Below are 21,221 nucleotides of genomic sequence, written 5' to 3' on the forward strand. Positions count from 1 at the left end.
ACAACAGGAAAAGTGCATCTGATAACACTTTTCTGTGGGTTTTCCTTCTAGCTCTGCCACAGATAGCTTCTTCTGTCTCAAAAGGTACAGTAACTCCTTCAGTTGCAAAGTGGCGATGATATCAACAAAAACCATTAGGCTGTTATGAAATGCTCAGGCACCGTGACAACACATGGTGTTTGACTTCCAAGGCACCTAAGTTAAAAAATAGAACTTCTCCAAATTTTGACAACTAAATCTCCCACGCAGAAGTAACAAAACCACGTCTCAGATATACCAACATGGCTAGTACTCTCTATTTCACAGGGCAGAAACTGAAGAACGTACCAAAATACCTTTAAGTGATTTCTCTACTAAACAAGGCAAAGTTGATGAGTAGGAGGAAAGCTGAGGCCAATGGTGGCCTCTGGGATGGCTCTGGGGGAAGGGGCCAAAGAACTGAAGGAGGAACTTGGGACTCAGATTGCAAACTAGCCCTTCTTACCCACCCTGGACCCCATTAGCTACTATCATTACCTGGTTCTGCAACCTCTGGGACAGCAGCAGCAACAACAAGAAGCATGGGAAGATGGTTTGGGAGGAATGAAAAACTGTTGGAATATTTGCCCTGCTCCTTTCTTACACGCTACTCTTTTAGTAGAGGAACCATAAATTTTAAATCCACTGAAGATCAGAAGCAAACAATGTTTTTGGTGGAGAACATTTAAGGAAATCATTCAAGACAACCCACTTGTCTCTTACCTTCCCAAGAGGTTTCTGCGGGAAGCTATGCTGATAACTCACCACACCGGGCAAACTTATCACATCACTTCCAAACTGAGGTTCTGGAAAGAAACTTGGATGTGCCATGAAGCTACAGCGGTCATTTTTGGTGAAACTATTCTAGACTACAAGGGCCTGGCTTGTTTTGGTCAGCAGAGATTACACAGCACACTAAGAAATGAATTCCAATTACAATACAATAATTACTTCTGTGGCTTCCAAAATTCCCCTTAGAATTCCCACTGAGCACAAAGTGCTGCTTTTTGTTATACCATAAATTCCTAACAGCCCTCTGCCCCAGAAGCAGTTGTACTTTGTACACAAGAGCAGTACATAGACATATAATCTCAGAGGTTCGTATACATTTTGACAGTAGATATCCTCCCAACAAGCAAAAGTGAAAGGGTGGTGAAGATGCAATGGGGGTTACACATGGAATACGAGCTGAGACTCCTACATGCTTTTGCTAGAACATATTTAAGGAAATAAGAGACCCAGAACGCTTTGAAGGTCAGCTGTTCAGGTAGTGACCTCACGAGCAGGCTGCAGCCCTAACTTAAGCTCAGCATGGTGGGATCCTTTTCTGGGGAAATGGAGAGAGATTAATTTGATTGCATCCTCAGCCTCTATACAAACTCTCTATGTGAATCCAATTTGTTTTCCGGCATTCACACACCCCCCCAACCGTATACCCCTTGCAGCCCATTTGCTTATTCATCTTCAAATAAACCAAGACATTTTCTATCATTTTCTTTGGAGCAGTGCAGGCAGAAGTTCAAGGTCCTAGAGGACTAAAGGCAGCATGGACCAGGGCACCCCAGCCAATTGTAACCAGAAAAATCTCAAGCTGCATGTGAACTGTCACAGCAACAGAAACAAAGAGACTGTCAAAATCTGCTAGGAACATCCCTGCATTCCCAGCACATACCCTCGGCCACACTGATCAAAGGCAAACCGGCACCGTAACAATCCTGGCACTGTCTGTAGCTTGGGGTCTATCCTAAGTCCCAGCAGTGAGCGAGGTGACATCATATCGGGAATACGGGACATGTTCTACTCCAGCAAACAGGCTCTCTGTCCTGCCTAGATGCTGTCAGGGATTTAGCAAGGGAAATGAACTGCATGATCCCCACTTTGTCAGGCTAAGGATGGGCTGCCTTACCCCTGTCCTGGCAGGGCAAACAAGGAGAGACAGAGGGTACACACAGACAGGGCTTTTCAGGCCTTATTTCTAGGTTGAAATCCAGGCATCTACCGCATTCAGCAGGCACTGGCTTCAAACCCTGGCACGCCAGCAAATCACTAATGCAGAGCGGAGCCTGAGCACTCCTGGCCATTGGATGTCACGAGGGTAAAACGCTAGGCTTGTTTGGTCACTCAGCCAGGGAAGGGCCGTGCATCACGGTAACGCAGCCCTCCCTCCGTACCCTTCAGTTCTGGGTCACCAAGCGCATCTCTACCCTGCCTCCCACACGAAGAGTCAAAGCTTCCTGGGCAGAAGGAAGGCTGCTAGGCAGCAGCTGCTCTGGCATTTCATGATCATACTTCCCCCTGGTAAGCCACAAACAGTTATTTCCCTTCGGTTATTTCCCTAGCAGGGTACATCTCCTCCCTGGAGGTACAGATGGTAATCTGCAGGAATCACTATCCTGTGTTAGAGGAACTGGATTTCAAGAGAGAGTCAAGAGATGTGGCAGGGGTTGTGCTCTCCCTTCTCCAGATGAAGAGGGAAAACTATTTATTTATATTTTTTTAAAACCTAAGCAGGCTTCATTACAGTGAAAGCTTCCTAGTTCAGTCTTGAAAACCGCATGGTTACAACTTCCTAGGAGAAGCATCTTTCTTCTTTGGGAATATCTCAGGCCTTCTGCCCATGTGCTCCATGCCCTGGGCTTTGGGCTGCCCTGATGCATGAAAAGGCAGAATAAAGCATCTTCATATGTGTGTGGGGGGGGTTTCCCCCCACTACAAAACACGAAAAGGCAGGGGGCTGGACTACAGAAAGTATTTCATCCCCAACACTCCACCATAAGGTACACTTGAGTCAGTCATAGTCACCACACAGCCTGGGAAAGATGCACAGAAGCTGATGACATGGCTCTAATTACAGCATGGTCAGGGTTGAGGGGACCTCTGGAGATCATCCACTCCCACCTTCTGCCAAAGCAGGGGCACCCGGAGCAGGTTGAACAGAGTCACGTCCAGGTGGGTTTTGAATGTCTCCAGAGAAGGAGACCCCACAGCCTCCCTGGGCAGCCTGTGCCAGGGTCTGTCACCCTCAGGGTAAAGATGTTCTTCCTCATGTTCAGATGGAGCTTCCTGGGTTGCAGTCTGTGCCCGTTGCCCCTCGGCCTGTCGCTGGGCACCACTGAGAAGAGCCTGGCCCCAGCCTCCTGACACTCGCCCTTGAGATGTTTGTGGACATTGGTAAGATCCCCCTCAGCCTTCTCTGCCCCAGGCTGAACAGCCCCAGCTCCCCCAGCCTTTCCTCATAAGGGAGACGGGCCCGTCCCCTCATCACCTCGGTAGCCCCCGCTGGCCCCTCTCCAGCAGCTCCCTGTCTCTCTCGGCCTGGGGAGCCCAGAACCAGACACAGCACTCAACCCCCAGCCCGTGCTGGTGCCTGGGGCTGTTCCTCCCCAGGGGCAGGACCCTGCGCTGGCCTGGGCTGAACTCCATGAGGTTCCTCTCCGCCCGACGCCCCGGCCTGCCCAGGTCTCCCTGAATGGCAGCGCAGCCTCTGGGGTATCAGCCGCTCCTCCCAGTCTGTCCCACCAGCAAAGGTGCTGAGGGTGCCCTCTGCCCCTCCGTCCAGGTCGCCGGTGAGTAAGTGGAACAGGACTGGAGCCAGCACTGGCCCTGGGGAACCCCGCGAGCTACAGGCCTCCAGCTGGGCTCTGCGCCGCCGGCCACAGCCCCCTCAGCTCTGCCGTTCAGCCCGTTCTCAGCCCCCCTCACTGTCCCCTCAGCCCACCCACACTGCCTGGGCTGGCCTCTGGGGATGTCATGGGAGACGCTGTGAAGGGCCTTGCTGAGGCCGAGGCAGACAGCACCCACCGCTCGCCCCTCATCTACCCAGCCAGTCGCTCCATCACACAAGGCTATCGGGTTGCTCAGGCAGCGTTTGCCCTTGGTGAACCCATGCTGACTACTCCCGATCACCTTCTTTTCCTCCACATGCTTCAAGGTGACCTCCAGGATGAGCTGTTCCATCATCTCTCCAGGGATGGAGGCGAGGCTGACTGGTGGCCTGTAGTTTCCTGGGTCCTCTTCTTCTTGCCCCTTTTTGAAGACTGGAGTGACAGTGGAGTGACAGGACACCTCTCCTGTCCTCCACGACCTTATAAACATGATGGAGAGTGGCTTGGCAATAACATCTGCCAGCTCCCTCGGCACTCAGGAGTGCATCCCATCATGGCCCATGGATTTGTGGGCGTCAGGTTTGCTTAAGTGATCTCTAATGTGATCCTTCTCAATTTGGGAAAAGCCTTCCTCTCTCCAGACTTTCTGTCTTGCCTCCAGGGTCTGGGATTCCTGACTGTTGGCCTTGGCAGTGAAGAGTGAAGCAAAGGCGGCATTCAGGAACTCCATCTTTTCTGTGTCCTTCACCACCAGGTACCCACCTCATTCAGCAATGGGCCCACATTTCCTCTGATCATCCTCTTCCTATTGATGTACTTAAAGCCACCCTTCTTGTTGTCCTTTAAATCCCTCACCAGATTTAATTCCAAATGGACCTTAGCCTTCCTCATTGCCTGCCTGTATGTTCTGACAATATCCCCATATTCCTCTCAAGTGGCTTGTCCCTTTTTCCACATCCCATAAACTTCCTTCTTCTGTTTGAGGTTTTCCAGAAGCTCCTTGCTCACCCATGCAGACCTCCTTCCCCCTTTGCTTGATTTCTTACTCATGGGGATGTACCTTTCTTGAGCTTGGAGGAAGTGATGATTGAACATTAGCCAGCTCTCTTGGACCCCTGTACCTTCTAGAGCCCTCACCCATGGGAACCCTCCAAGCAGGTCCTTAAAGGGGCAAAGTTAGCTCTCCTGATTTCCAGGGCTGTAATCCTACTGACTGCCCTGCTTCCTCCACACAGAATGCTGAACTCCACCATCTCACAGTAACTGCAGCCAAGGCTGCCCCCAACCTTCACATCCCCAGCCAGTCGTCCTTTGTGAGTACAAGGTCCAGCAGCACACCTCACCTCGTTGGCTTCTCCACCACCTGCATAAAGAGTTATCTTCAATGCTCTGCAGGAACCTCCTGGACTGTGAGCACCCAGCTGTGTTGTCTTTCCAGCAGGTATCAGGGGGGTTGAGCTCCCCCATGAGAACCAGGGTCTGTGATTGTGAAGCTACCCCCAGCTGTCTGTAGAAGACCTCGTTGACCTCCTCTTCCTGATCAGGTGGCCCGTAGCAAACACCCACAGCAGTGTCATCCATGTGGGCCTGCCCCTTAATCTTTACCCATAAGCTCTTGACTTGTTCTTCATCCACCCCTGGGGAGAGCTCAACACGTTCCAGTTGCTCCCTCACATAAAGAGCAGCTCCCCCACCGCTCCTTGCTGGCCTGTCTTTCCTAAGAAGTCACAGCCAGCCATGACAGCGTTCCAGTCGTGCGAGCTCCCACCGTGTCTCTAACTGCAATGAGATCACGGCCCTGCAACGGCACACAGATCTGTAATTCTTCCTGTTTGCTCCCCATGCTGCCTGTGTGGGCGTACGGGCATTTCAGCCAAGTAATCCAGCGTGCAGGTTTCCCAGGAGGGGTGCGAGAGGATCCACCACAGTCGCAGGCACCCTTGAGGTGGCTGGCCACCTGCTGTTCATCTGGGGAGGCAGCTAAGGAACACGTATCACTGCTCTGGTTGGCCTGGCTTATTCCCCAGTTGGATGTGATGGTGTAAGCATTGCCATTTTGGACCCCTCCTCCCTTCTAATCCCTCAATTAAGAGTCATCTGCACGCCTCCCCTCTCTGTAGAAGGGTTCTGGTCTTGTCCAGTTTTTTTCTAAGAAAATAAACTACTGACCACTGCTTTTAACCTGATTATAACTTGCCTGACTTGTGTCCCCAGCTTAGACAATTTAGCTTCAGCTGAACTTCTCTGGCAACGGGATGGGAGAAGCAGGAATGAGCTGCACGCCAATCTCAAACAAAAGCAGCAGCAAACCAGTGTTTATTAGTGGGTTACAAGCAAAACCATCACCTTATCTAACTGGACATCCACTTTACTGAAGACTCAAGAACAGCACCTGGGCAAAAACCAGCATGACAGCAAACAAAGGATGCTTCCAGACACATTTTCAAGGCTCCAGAGGGCCTCCCCAGAGGTCACAAAGAACTGTTGGGTTTTCCGCCCCCCGCATTATCATTATACCACAGTATTCCAGAGGCCCTGGATCTAGACTCCACCAAGCAGAGCTTGGCACACAAACCCCAAGTGCTCTTAAGTTTTTACCCTCCAAAACAAAAAAACAAAAAAAAAACCCACCAAACCCAAACCTCAACCCCAAACTTACAGATGCAGGAATGTGGTAACAGGGAACTCCCAGTAGACACTGACAACATTGACTACCATCAGGGTCTCGCATCGCCACACTCAAGTGCTTGCAGTGTCACAGGCAGGGTCGGGGAGGTGATGTGAACTCCCCTTCAACGAGATTTGAGTTCATGCTACATTAACACCGAGAAAAACAGAACTCTACAGATAACAGATCATGGGGCTTTGCTCACCTTGCCACCTGTATTTAACAGTTTGAAATACTGTTATTGGCACCTACTGGTCACTCAGGAGAATAAACAAACCAGAATTTAGTTTCAGTTGCAGGGTTGACAGATCAAGCATGATCCTGTAAAGCTCATAGAGAACAAAGCACAGTTAAGTGTAGGGAAGTTGCTTGCGAGTTTGAAAGCTGAAAAATAACTGGATTTTTGTAACTTTAGGTCTGAAGATAGGTGTCATGCCCTCAGCTGAAACTGAAGACCACAGAAGCATTCCCCTTCCCCTAAATTGCCATCTTCTGCTGAGACCTTTGATTTAAAGTAAGCCAAAAAAATCTGTTCCTCAATACAGTAAGGCCATATGTAAGCTTATATACAACCCCTAGAAGAAGTGTTCTTCTTTATTAAAGTAATAAAAATTTTATACTAAAAAGCATCTGCAGTCAAGATAGGAATAAAAAGAGTTTTCATGGCATTTCTTGACCTCTGAATGCTTGCTAAACACTATATAACTTTAAACGGAAAGCAAAGAAACCGAGGTTAGACATTTACTAGCATAAATCTAGAGGTGCTTGAAGAGAAACCAGGCTCCAGGATCAGGACCTATTTGGTGTAATTTCTGCTGGACTTTTTATGGCAGACCCCATTGCTCAAACCACCGATTTCATGCAACCCAGGAAGGAAACTCCAGGATCCAAATCTTATAGCAATACAGTTTTCAGCTAAAAAGTGTATTGCAAATTTTTCCACATATGTAAAACGAAAGGAAAGAATGTTTATAAGCTGCACCAAGTTTGGTTTATTATTTTATGCTCAACCAGATTCACACTGAACAGGTTGCAGGGTGGAAAGGAGGAGTTCAAATTTATTGAGTTAGTTTACTTACAGATTTACATATTGGAGAAAAATAAAAAAATCTAGAGCCCTATTTACCTGATGTCACCCCATTCTCCCTGCTTTCCTTCCCTGCTCAGTAATCCAAACACTTTAAATCTGCAAGAAAAAGAAGGGGAAAAGGAGGGACAAATAACCAAAAGCCAGTTAACATCTAGATTTACAACAGAAGAGATCCTAATTACCTGGGTCCTAGATGACATTTTGGCCTGTTCCATGACGTTTTAGCCAGTACTTCTCTGCAAAAATAAGGTATAGTCTTCCCACAGACATGAGTTACCTTTCTTTTCCAGACAAGTAAAATAGAGCAGAGAAAGGTCAAGTAACCTGACTGACAACAGAGATCCAGAGCAGACCGTTCCACCGAAGAGGCCCGTGCCCAGTCCATTACCCAGCAGGGAGGCCGCAATCACTGCACACAGCTTTCTTCCTTGCAATCAGCCAGCGCCATGGACCACAAAGCAGGAAAAAATCTGATGCAACCCACAAGTTCTCTGTCTTCCAAAATATTACTCATGTCTGCCCTGGCACCAAATCATTCACTCCTGAACAGAGAGTCCCATGACCTGCCTTTCTCCAGCTAATGAGCTCCTTCACTGGCACTATTCCAGCCTCGTGCCCTCTCCCTGCTTCTTCATGGAACTGTTCTCTAACAAGTTTTATCCCAAGCTTCATAATAGCTGTTACTGGAAGAAGCCCCTAGCAGTTTAGTCTGTGGTTTCTACTTCCAGCTACAACTTAATGCACACAGACACAAAGGCACACAATGACAAAGCATGTTCCTGCCCATTAACAGTGGCTGGAAAATACCAGCCTTTCTTGCCAAAGACTTTCTGCTATATTGCTCTTCATTCATTTCCATGATTAAGGTTTCTTTCCTTTAAGAATTTTCTGTTCTTCTTTCCTGAAACTGAGTATCTCTCAGGGTCATTGCAGGGCATCATTTAATTTTAATTGCAAGTTCAACATCAATACTCAGCTCATATTTCAGCAGCTCTTGCTTTATCTCAGCTTCTTCCAAAGTGAATGATAATACATTGCTGTGCAATGAGCTCACATGCAGATGTAATCCAGAGTTGAAGATTTCATTGAGACGCTTCCCTTAAAAGTTCTCTTTATTTTTGCCTCTCCAGAGCTTTCTGCCCTCTGCTGAATGGCACGGGGGAGGGGGTGGGGGGAAGCCATCTCAGAGCACAGCCAAGCTCCAAATGGTGCTCCTCTCATAACATACTTCTCAATGCAAGATTAAAAGCTTCCTTCTCCCCACTTTCCTCAAGGGAAAGGAAAATAAGTCACTTCTGTGAAAATCCCTGTGAATGTGCTGTGGGCAAAGACACTAAACACTAACCTGGGTTGCCAGGTTCAGGGTAAAAGGGATAGAAAATTAAAGGACAAATGCTAAAGAAGAATTTATGATGTGGGGATAAACCAGGTGGGTTTCACAGAGACTGGGTGCCTCAGCATTAAAAAAAACAGCAGCAGGCCAGCTGGAGCCACCTGAACCAGATGCCTGTACACAGACCTTTATCAGACAAGCACTCCGGTCTCAAGCAAGTTCCCAGCTCTCTGACTCCCACCTTTGGTGGCCAGCTCAACTAAGGCTGGGGGCAAAGGGGAGCATGAAAAAAAGCCCCTCTCCTCCACTGCTCACCCCTTGCAGTGCAAAAGCACTGCCACCGGAGCAACACCTCCAGGTGACCACAACACAAGTGAGAGGTTTCAGTGTGGCTGGGTAGGATCACAAGTCTTACAAGAAGCTGTCTTGATACACTGGCTTCAGAAGGACAGCAAGGAACAGAAGACAGGTGTGTTCCAGGCTAAAAGAAAGGCCATGTACACATACATCGTCCCATACCTCAGGAGGAGAGAGGATGCATTTGAGTTTGAGCAGAAATGATGCAATGAAATTAAGAGGAAAATTTAAAGACAAGCACTGACAGCTGCTCTTGCCCCTTGCATTGCTGGGTAACCTTTGAAAAAGAGATGGCAGAACCTCTGTTCTAGACTGGGAAAACCAAAAAGAAGCACTGTCTTCATATGTGACAGCTTCTCTCTGCCCCGCCTCATTAAGCTTAGTTTGCTTACAGCTACTGGACATACAGCAGGCATTCATTTAATGAATTTACATCTCATGATCCATGTTATTCATAAGGCCAGACCAGAGGATTCACAAGATCCTCTCCAGTCGTAAAACATATCCAGCAGAGAACAATCTGCCATAGATTGAATATCTGAAAACTAATGACATACTAGGCTCCTCCTCACCACCACCACCGCCCCCGACTTCCAGTTTATGTAAGTCAGTAGGCAAAATTCACATTTCATTTTTTAGTTCAGGAAGTTTCAAATGCCTTTACATTAACATTTCAGATAGTTAACCAAATGGAATAAATACATCCCTCTGCAACAGCAAGTGGAGAAAGAAGAGAGGAGGTCTCTGTTTGCAGCCAGCAAGTTCTGCCTTGAATGGAAAGAATCTGAGCAAGACATTTTCCACAGATGTTCATGGAAAAATATTTCCGAGCACTGCCACATTTCAAACCTATTGTGGCAGGAAACACTGAAGTTTCATGTGCACGCTCCCCAGCTCATATACAAAAAGCTTACAGGCCTCCTGCCATTCAGATAGATCACATTGCACAACGTATATGCACACTGAAAGCCCCTCCTTGAAACATCACTCAACTCAGAGTGATCTGGAAGGGAGTCAAACTGGAGGGAAGGATTTCCAATGCTAACAAGTATCCCCACCTTCTATCAAAGGGGAATCAATAAAAACAACCAAGAAAGAAATTTCTCCTGCCACTAAAAGCTTCATGTAGAGCTCTTTAAAGGCTTCCTTCTGCTGAAAATGCTGCTTCGTATTGATCACCTCCCCACTTCATCTGCCATGGTGCAAACTGAAAATGCTGTCAAAGCCCAAGCCTTCAAAGTAGGGAGGAGAGTGGAATACCTTCTATTTTTCAAAATTATTCTGCCTTATTGTATCCCTTCCAGCAGTCACAGTTAAGACGTCTTTTTGTTACACTTTGAGAACCCCAGAAGTCAGTGCAATTGACTCGTTAGCAGTTTTCCTATCAGGGACAACCACACTCAAACTCATCACACTCCACCCTCCCATTAATTCAGGATTTAGCGTATCAGTGCTCCCCAGCTTTTACAGTTGCCTGTAGAGTTGCATGCCCCTGCTTTTTTCTGACCCTTTCCTGTTAGTATCTTCCCTCCAATTTTGGGGAGCCTCTCATTCTCCCTAGAAACTACAACCTATCTAAGCAGTTCTGCCTTTCACCATTCCCATTAGGGAAAATCTGGCACCAACTTCTTTTTCTGAAGAACAAGTTTGACAGCTGCCTGTACCACAGGATGCAAGGCAAGGGCGTGATATCTGAGCCATGCTTTTGTAGCTGCTCCACAACTTTGCCATTTACCTCCAGCTCCCTGACTCAGTCTCAGTTTGCATCCAAGTACACCTCAGCCAACAAAACCGAAACAACACACCCACAAAATGTCTCCCGTCTCGTGTACCTGATTCCAAATAATTCTCCAAATAATAATTCCACAGTTAATACATTCTAACTGTGCCCTCACACATCCTCATCATGCCGAGAGATGAATGTCCAGCAAAGATATCCGAGTAGCAACTGAAGGACACAAAATTCATCCATCAATTGAAGAAAGGAAGGTATTTCAAGCCAGATTTTGCCACATGCCAAGATTATTTTGGGAAATAGCTCTCCAGTAAATTGTGCCTGGGATCTCATTTCTCTCTTCATTCTTTTGTAAAGAATGAAAGGCTGACAGGGCTTCAGGACCATCCCTCCCCCTGCTCCAGCCCTGCTACTGGAATTCACACATTCCCAGGGTAGTTCTACAGGCTCTCTCTCCCTTTCTTCGCTCCATGCTCCAGAAATCCTATCTGGGTGAAGAGGCCGGGAGTAGAGTGACAGCAAAAAGAAGTCAAGACTGCAACATGCACACTTCCCTCCCTTGCATAGCTCACAGGTTTCCCTCTGAACCATGGATATTAATAGCATCCCACCAAACATTTTGGTCAGGAGTTCAAAGTGACATAACACAACCAATGTTGGGAGAGTCACCAACCGCCACTTTTATGCAGGAAAGCCTTCATGCAAGAGCTTGTAGGGGAGGGGAAAGGTTTGGGACAGATTTCATTCTTGATGGTTTGTTGCATCACCCCTTCGCAAATGCTTCTCTCCCACTGTGTCTGACCCAGATATCAAGAGTAATAAGGCTAAAACTATAGCTCATTAAACCACCCTGAGAAGACAACAAATCTACAGCAATATTAATCTGTGATAGTGCTGCTCTAAAAGGCATCTGGAGCACAGGCAACTAACATTTTCAGAACAGTACCTTGCCACAAAACTAAACAAAAAGCCAACCAGAAATTACCTAGAACTGAAAGAAGCATTGAGCTGAGTCAACACCCTCTCTCTTGCCAGCCTTGGTCAGGCTGAATCTTCATCAAGGCTTGTATCAGGACGCTACATTTCAAGCTTCTTAAAGTGATGTCCTCATTGCAACACTGTCCGCCTATGCTTAGCCCTTGTCCTTTTCCCAGTCTGCCCAGTATAAGGAAGCTCAGTTTTTAGAAAACACCTCACAGAGAACAATTACCATAGTTATAGATGCAACCAGAAGTCAGGCTGCTCTTGCCTAGTCACAGACACACCTAAAAACCATACAGCCCTGCTATATTAAGCAGAGTAACTCACGTGAAGAACAAGGGATATGAGGAGAGACCCCCATCCAAGCTGTGCCTGTGAATAGGAATGGGGGAGAGCAGAAGGTTTGAGATAAAGCAGTTACCTAGAGAGCTCCAGCATAGGACACACCTTTGGGCTTCACTGACAGTTCTTCAAAAATGCTCAAGAAGTCACCAGCTTGGTTTACCAAGTCATGAGATAAGCCCTTTACTCAGAAGTGCACCACCATTATCAAAACAACTCCCGCAGCACTTCCCACCCACACAGCATGATAGGAAGTCAGTGTTGACATGCATCTTCTGATGATCCAAACCAATGCTGTTGTTGTGTCCCCCCACAACAATGTACCAGCACCAGATTTTTCTAGAGGAGCATTTCTCTAGATAATTCTCAACATATGGGCTACGTTGCAGCTGAAGGTGAGGGTTTCAGCAAAGACACGAGGAAATGATGCACTTCTGTGTACTGAGATTCATGCCAATTTGTGGAGCTACATTGTAGTCCAGCCACAAAGGGCCTCTAAGGTCGTCCCGTGGCAGGATACACTTGCTGCGATAGCTGAAGTTTTACCATTGCCTTGACCTGATCATTTTCTGCAATTACATCAACAGGAAGGTATGCTTAGGCAATTTAATGCTATGCTAATCGCGTCTGGTTTGGAACAGAAATCCAGGTTATATTAACGTTCTTTCAGAGCAGCCACTACCTTAACAGCAACCTAGTGACAAAGCTGGCAAATGTGGCAGCAGTTATCCCATACTGAGAACCATCTCTGAGCCTGCAGGACCATAAGAGCTGCATTAGTAAAGAAAAATCCAGTCGCTATGATTACAGCCAATTCATTAAACACCTTTCTGTAAACAGTCAATAGCACAAAGGACACAAGTACTACCAAGGGAGACAAGCCCAGCTTTCAGCTGTCACGCTGTTTGGAGACCCCTTCCATGTTTCAAAGGCTAGGTATTTCCCAGAGACAGGGAAGCTACTAGAAGAGCATCACAGAACTCTCTCCTTTTCTGGCTTAGACACACAGCTGCCAGATTCTATACCAACCTGACGTCTGGAAGTCTATCTGGATAGGGTTGGATAAGCCATTCACTGCTTCACGCCACATGCCACCACCACCTGGAGACCAGGCAGTCACCACACAGCGATACAGCCCAGCATCAGAAATCTGGGTCTGATACATCCTGTAGCGGAACTCATTCTCCTGGACCTTCTCCAGAACTACACCGTCCACACGAGTCTGGTCTGTCCAGTCTTCCAGCCGCACTACTGAATCCTGGTTCAAGGAGATTATGCGAGTGGTTCCATTAGGATTCGACTGATCTGTCAGTGGCTTCTCAGCTGTAATGAGGACAGAATACCGTGGCGTCTTGATGTTTTTTGAAGACACCTTGCATGTCATCTCAAAGGTGTGGCCTGCTACAAAGAATGGCTTCAATTTCACTGCCTCCACTGTAAGCGTGTAATCTGAAGAGGGAAGGAAATAAGCAGCAAGAGAGGGGTTAATAAAAAGGTGAAGCTGTTTCTGCAGCACCTTTCAATCTAGAAGATTACAATAAGTAAGAAGATTACAAAAAGATTGCAAAGTAATTTTTTGGAGAGAAAAATCCCAGCACATTTATCTAAACACTCATTGACAGCCCAAAATGTTACTCAACAGCACACACACACACACCAGTACACAACAGTTTGGGTCAAAATGCAAGAATTCAAACAAACACCAAATGCTGGACAGATAATACAATACACAGGTCATAGCGTGACAGGATCTTCAGGAGTAAAGATATTAGTCAGACAAGACTCAGAGTCCCAGTTTTACATTGGATGTGGAGGAAGAGCACCCTCAGCAACAGGGTACAAGGTCACTGCTGACATACTCATGACTAGCGAGAAAAGCTGCCACTAACTGAATCGGCAGCACTTAGTGTAGCTTCTTTTATTTCCCTTGAAAACTCACCCTAACAGCAATCCAGACACATTCAGCTGAGCTCCCAAGATCAGTTGAATTTGAAGGACAAAAAAGTTGGGAGGTAATGGGAGAAGTCACCGTGCCCAGCACCCCCACATACACACCTCTGCATTGAAGGAGTTGGCTATACCTCTGCCTCCACATTGTGTTCTTTTCCCTTGCTTCTCATGCATTCGTCCGAGTACAAGCCTACCAGGAGCCTTGACAGCCCATTCGGCATCAAGAATGCTGGCAACACTTACTGCTCGGTGTCCTGCACTTTCTTCAGCATTCCCTAAGTCTGCCAGCTCCTCAATCCCAAGAATCCTTTAATTACAGGGTCTGAGAAAATTATACATCTAGGAGCACAGCCCCAAGACGCGAAAAACACAAGCTCACAATGAGAAATTGAGAAAATGAGGAGTGATTGAAATCAGAACCAGATAAAAGGAAAACGAGTTGCTAGTTCCTGGCACTGTGATGAAGAGACAACCTGCACACCCAGGTTCTTCTTAAGGGAGGGTTACACAGGTTCAGGTTACACAGCTTACAGCCACTTCCCAAAGTAGCAGTATTTCAAAAATACAGCTAGTCCAACTTTCTGGACTTAGTCTGCTGCAGCGTAATCTACCTTCCCCCCTTTACAAAAAAAATAAGCATAGACACATTAAACAAAAATGATGCAGATCACCTTTACACAAGGTGAAACTTCTCAGGAAAAGGGAAATAAACAATGGTGAGATTGTAACACATTCCCCAAAAGCTGAACTAAATGCAGCAATATTTATGCCCTCCCTATAAGAGCAACAAGATACTTGTCAAGATTACATTTTGCAGTGTTTTGCCTTCAAGCAGCAGTTTTCACAATGAGTAGACACAGCCCACAAGATGAGAAACCCGGTATGACAACTTTAAATCAGTACTGTATAAAGCAGATCACAGTACAAAGCTATATAAAGAAACAGCAGGAGTGGCGAAGGCTGAGCTGCTTCTAGTGGTCTAGCTGAGCACAGAATTACTTGATACTCCACACCAAACCCCCTTCACTTACACCCACTAAGCAAGTGGGAATACAAGAGCTGCACATTTAGGCACTCGGGGTACAGTGACAATTGAAGTTGCACACACAGAATCATTCCCCACTCCCTTGTGAGAGAACTCATCATGCACCTGAGTCTAGACCTCAAATTATTTTTTCCTCATTCTGCGTCCACAAGATTCTGCTATCACCCTCTTCATAAGGTTGCAACATTTATGAATCCAGCACAGATCAGCTTGCCACATATTTTAGGAATATAGTGGACAATTATATTTTGCCCCAGAAGGCGAAGCACAAACAGCTAGCTGTACTTTTATACTACGTGTTGCTGCTTTCTAGACCATATGAGGAGGCTCTGGGCAAAAGTCCCTCCCGATGTAAACATTCTTCATGCTGTTATCTCTGTGTCAGAACACTGGGTCCTAGACACTGAAAAAGAAATCTTGCATTTGGTCTCTCACGTGTGTGCTTAAGACAAACATCTTCAGATGATCAGAGCAGTACAGATGTAGCTGAGAAGAGACAACTCTCCCTACTATCTGGACACCAAATTCCAAGCCACAGATCAGGCAGCAGTACACAGGAGAGCGAGTATCTTGTCCCCTGCAAGGACAGAGCAAACTTTGTTCCTAGGCATCCTTTCTTGACTTTCCATTTGAGGGCTATAGAAAATGCTGCTTTTACCAATTATTTTTACTAAAGAAAAAGGAGAAAGAAGTGGCGGTAGCATGGGAGAACAGCAGAAATGCCATCTGTACAGTTTGTGGAAGAGAACATCCGAAGTCCAGAGATGTAGCTGGAGAACAGCAGTAGAATTCAAAAGGGTTAGAAATGAGGATGCTGAACAGAGAACAGGGAGATATATTCTTATGAAAGTCCTTTCAAAGGATTTTTCTACCTTTTAAAAACCCAAACCTCCTTAGGTTGGATGAGGACAGAAGGCAGAGGCACCTCCTCTTATGTAAGACCATAAGCAATGCAGACCAGACTAGAAAAAGGGACACAAAAAACCAGCACATACAGGTGCTGAATGTTTCTTGTTGCAAGAAAGTCAAAATATCAAAGGAACATTTTTAACCTGCAATAATATTAGAGACCTGTGCATGTAGTAAAGTAAAAAAAAAAAAAAAAAGCCCCATATCCTAAACAACTAGAAAGGCCTGGATCACCATTTTTAACAGTACATTTCTGTGCCAAAATCGTTCTCCTTTGGTAGCAGCAGACAAAATGTAATTAGCGCTCCATCACCCCCACCTAGAAAAGCATGTAGTTGTCTGTGTCTAACAGCGCACGTCAGAAAAAGAAAAGAGACCTAAGATTTGGCACTTAGGTTAGAAATAACAGTAATCTGCAAGGAAAGTTATGTGGGAAAGGAAGGCTTCTTCATGTTTCCTGTATTAACAGAAACTGCTCATCAGATCTTATAGCATAAGATAGGCCAGAGAGGTTAAAGAACATTCTCTTTGAAGAACTACAGCCTAAGATCTCATTTCTAATCTGAGAGTTGCAATGTCTGTCTTGGCTGCTACGCCGCACACTTGCCCCTCTGCACACATGCCTGCAATCCCATGCAAGGTCTCACTTCCTTCTTGTAAAGTTCCATGAATGAAAAGCATGGCAAAACACACCCTGGCCGGTCATAGACAGGAGGCTGCAACCTGCAGAGTTTATGCTGGAAAGTGGTAGAGGAAGAGATCCCAAGTAAACCATACCCAAAGCTTATAACTAGTTTGGGCGCTACTCCAGGGCCAGCAGCAGCAGAAATCCTAGCCAAATGATTCAGATAAAATTTGAGTAATAAACTGTACTTTGGAGCCTGGCAGCGCACACCTCTGCCTTCCATCACTGGCCAGTCCAAGTGGTTAAGCCGCACTGTAATTCTCCTGTTGCTCTCTACCACAAAGTGCCTGCTCAGCTTCAAGAGTACTTCCTGGGTAGTGACCAAAAAGAGTTTTTACCTAATTTAAGCCAGTCAAATTGCTAGAGAAGCTTAACAGCTACAAGGGCAAGGAGACCTTAGGAAACAGCACACACCTTCCCCGCACTCCGCTGACTTTGGTCAGAAAAGCAGCTCAATGGCCATGGCTAACAGTAACCTCAGAGCCTAATGTCTTGTCAGCAGCTTCAAGTAACACCATCTCAATATTCATAAAGATTTCTTCATCCCCCAGTGCACCAGCTAGATTGCGTGTACAGGGAATGCAGCAGACATTAAGGTAATGACAGCTTTGCCTTTGTACGGCGAGGCGGCTATACAACACCCGGAGGTACAATTGCAGCCCCTGCAGCTCTGAAAATACAGCAGGTGCGCTATGGCCTGCACCACAGCCTGATACGTGTACGGACAGCACAACAGCCCTCCCCACTGCTGCACACACACACAACCAGACCACCTTTACTGGCCCACCCCCCTGCCAAGCAAAGAGCAGAAGCACTACACCCTCACAGTGCCACGGGCACGAGCAGCCCAGTCACCCCTGGCTAGGGCTCGTACACCTTAACTTAACGCCACCTTCTTGTTTCTATGCCCGAACCGGCACGTTCACCTGGCAGCTCGGTGCCATGGGTAAAGGAATTTCTTTGCTCAGGAGGAGCTGCATGTCTGTACTATGCAGTGCCTATTATACGCCAGCAATGGTAAAGACGAGTGGGTGGCAGAAACATCACCTGTTCTCTACTTGCAAGACTTTCTAAAAGATTAAGATGCCCTCGGTCCCAATTAAATGTGATGGCAGGGCCTGGGCAAGCATTTAGGACAAGTACCATCATGTTAAATACAATTATTTTGTAAATTAAAGACAGAAGAATTAACAAGCCCCCAAACAGCAGCACCTTTGGGATTTGAAATTTCAATTGAAAGCTAATGTTCTCTTTTGCAAAGAATTCCATGCAGATGCGAAACTGGCAACACTGGTTTAGGAAACAAGCACCAGTTCTGCATTCCACTACAAACAGCAACTGTGCAATATAGGCAGCACTCACATTCAAATTAATAAATAAAATTCTCTTTTTTGAACTATCAAACTTCTTCCTGGGTTGAAAAATCTTGTACAGATCAGTCAAAAAACGTTTCTTCCCTTCCTCTACCCCATTGTACCGACTGGAATTTGTACTCTAAATAAGCAAAAAACCCAACATAATTGATATTTTTCATTTTTGAGGCAAGATAAAGATGCTTTCTTTGTCACCTTGGAAAGGGTAGAAGAAAGAGGAAGAAACAAATCAGGCAGACCACGTCAAAAACAACTGTGATCTATGACAGCAATTGGCTGCATTTGCAAAGCTGAGTAAGCAGAAAGACATGTGAGCATTAGTGGTCCCAACAGAACAAAATAGAAAAAGAAGATCAAAACCGTCAACTTAAAATGGGCAAATGTACAACTTATTATACAACATACACAAAAAGGACTTTGACATCTTCACGTGATGTTTACATTTCAAGAAAGTTTCCTTATCCTGAACACCCTCTGTGCTGACTGACCCACAGACACAACATAAAACAGCTTCTCCTTTCTCAAAACTTCAGAACAACCTTTTCCAAAGTGGGATTTCTCCCAAAGTCCTCCCTGCCCCAAGCACTGCTCTGAAGTTAACACAGACGATGCAAGCAATGAAATAGTTGTTAGAAAAGCCTCTATGTAGGCACAAGCTATCCAAGGAAGAGGCAAATTTCTGTTCTCTCCTTAGGCAAACACGTGGGAGCCTGGCTGCTTGCTTTTATAAGCACTGGGAGCAGTCAGGGACTCAAATCACCAGAGATACTTGTCAAAACAACAGTCAGAGAGCAGAGGCAGCAGCAGATTAACTCCTTCATAGTTGCCGGCTACAGCACTGGGCTTGCAGCCGAGTCTGGAGCTCGCAGGAATAGGCTATGGCAGGGGACAGAGCACGCACAGAAAGGCATATCTGGGGCTAGGCTGCTGGGGTGGAAGGCAAGAACGGGCAATCAAACCCATATATCATCACCCCACCCCTCTATTCCCCCTTATACACATGTAACATACTTTTTCAGGAAGAGAAGGTGTTTGTAGGAGAGCTCACTTTCACATCATAAATCTCCGAACTCCAAGTTTTGCCAACAAAACATACTTTTCAGCATGGGGACTATAACATTTACATTTGTGTTGCAAAATTAGTGGAGTTTTTGGAATAAAACCAGAAACAAGGGAATGTTCACACCTGTCACAGTTTGTTTTCCCTCAGAAATGTCAACACAGTCTGAGACTTTTCAACTCCAGCTGGTGTCTCTAGCTGCTCCGAAGGCGATGATCCATTACACATGCATGCACATACACACACACTCCGTGTTGTGGCATAACAACTGAACTAATTGTGACCAGCATTCAGCATTAATGAGACATCTCATTCCTGCTGCAGAAGCCAGCTTCAGCAAAAAAAAAAAAATGACCTTTTCATGGACCACGCTTGGTCTGGGGATGAAGGGAGTACTGAGCAAGCAGCCCACCATTTCTCTCTTCACTGAAGCAGAATCACAGCAGCTCTCCAATTCACTGTTTAGGGATTATCCCTAAACAACTTTAAACTGATTTCAAACCACTTGTCTCTGAAATATAGTTCTCTGCCTGTGGATGCCAGAGCTAGACTGTTAAACAAATCCGTCAGGATAAATGCAGCTTAGCCAAGCACAGATTTTTGCCAGACTTTACACCCCAGGTTATCCTGTTCCTTCCGTCCCTATCTAACAGACCCTTTTGCATGACCTCACACCTAAGCCAAAACAGTATCACTCTACAGGGCGTCCAGGATATGTACACCCATTATAAACTGGTGTTAGGTGATGTAAGTAACTTTAGCTTCTAAGAAATTCTCCCGGTCAGTTTAAATACTGACCAGAGCTAGTTTGCCTCTGCCTAAAAAAGGCCCAGAACCAAGCAAATCACTGAATTACTTTGCTCTGCCACCCACTTATTTTTTGATACTCCAGGACTACTACGCCCATGAACTTCCTCAGAACTGCCTTCTAAACATGGGCTTGTCAGAGAGAAGGAAAAAAACCCTCTCATACTGGCAGACAAAGACGACTGAGTGACATTCCTCTTTTCACCTCAAGACAACCCTGTTGCTAGCAGCAAGATACATCCTAGAGATTGAAATACTCCAAGTCAGGAAAGGGGAAAATGAGCCCAGCACCACTGCTGGATGTCACCCCTGCCACAACAACAGCCCAGCTCCTGGAATTCTCAGCGCAGTTTGCCTAACGTATCTCCGCTTTGCACTTCCACTCCAAACTGTTGCATGAAACTGGTGAGTGCTGTTAAGTAGTTAGTTCCCTCCACAAATAAGAGGCCTTTACACCCTTGTGTAAAGGGTGTAATAGTGTTTTTCCCCCTTCATGATACAGAACCCCATCTCCAAAGCCCATTAACAGGCCTTCTGGTTTGACGGGCCTACTCAGGAGGAAACTATCTCTGCTTTCCAGATCTTTCAGCAAATAGGTGCAAGGTTCCTACCTTGTGTAGCCCAGAAAATGCTGACAGATGCAGAAGTCACATCTTTGCTCTTTACCCAGCTGTTGTTGCGGTGCCTAGTCCATGCAGAGATGACACAGAAATAATCCCCTCTGTCACTTTCTGAAGTCCACTGGATTCGTAAACTGAAGGTGTCAACAGCCTTTTTAGAGAAGATTATTTCCCCGTTTTGAGTCCGCTCTCTGCTCCTGTCCCCAAGCAGCAGAGTCCAGTCTCCATCCATCGTGGCCAGGAGTTCCTTTGTCACCACATCGTCGCTGCGCAGGCGCTGCTGGTAGTACCAGGAAACTGTGAAGCGGAGGTTTGCTTCGGTGTCCTGTGCGTTTGCGATCCTGCAGTTGAGCTCTGTGGGGTCATCTGAAAACTTGGGTGTTTTAGAGGCATTCAGAAACACCTCAAAGTCTGGCTCTGCAGGAGAGGAAACCCAGAAGAAAGAGGTTAAAAGCTACAAGCAGAAAGGAGAAAGTGTCAGAGCTTATTAATAGATACTGCTAACTTGTAACATCCAGTCTGTGAAAGCACCTGAGCTTGAAACCAAATGGCAGAATATGTATTTTTCTTACAAGACCTGGGGAACGGGAATTTGGACTCCAGCTCTCAGACTTGCTCTGACGCAAGAACCCCTAAGCCTGCA

At 46.2% G+C, this 21,221-nt stretch overlaps 1 protein-coding gene and 1 long non-coding RNA gene across 7 annotated transcripts in view; both read right to left on the minus strand.

Moving 5' to 3' along the window:
- PTGFRN (prostaglandin F2 receptor inhibitor) overlaps positions 1 to 21,221 on the minus strand; it is a 117,819-nt gene that overhangs the window by 12,448 nt on the left and 84,150 nt on the right. For 5 of the 6 annotated variants that reach the window (XM_080374533.1, XM_080374534.1, XM_080374536.1 and 2 more), the window contains 2 exons: positions 20,570 to 20,995; positions 13,159 to 13,578 (listed from right to left, as the gene is read on the minus strand). In XM_080374533.1, the coding sequence (XP_080230659.1) occupies positions 13,159 to 13,578; positions 20,570 to 20,995 (846 nt within the window). The remainder of the gene's footprint in view (positions 1 to 13,158; positions 13,579 to 20,569; positions 20,996 to 21,221) is intronic. The other variant, XM_080374538.1, reaches the window with a different exon arrangement.
- Positions 5,912 to 13,151, minus strand: LOC308058588. Its single transcript, XR_013925902.1, has 2 exons — positions 6,497 to 13,151; positions 5,912 to 6,413 (listed from the first exon to the last, which is right to left on the minus strand). It is a non-coding gene; the product is annotated as an uncharacterized lncRNA (long non-coding RNA).

The sequence above is a fragment of the Falco punctatus genome, assembly GCF_963210335.1.
Source record: "Falco punctatus genome assembly, chromosome: 2".
NCBI lineage: Eukaryota > Metazoa > Chordata > Aves > Falconiformes > Falconidae > Falco > Falco punctatus.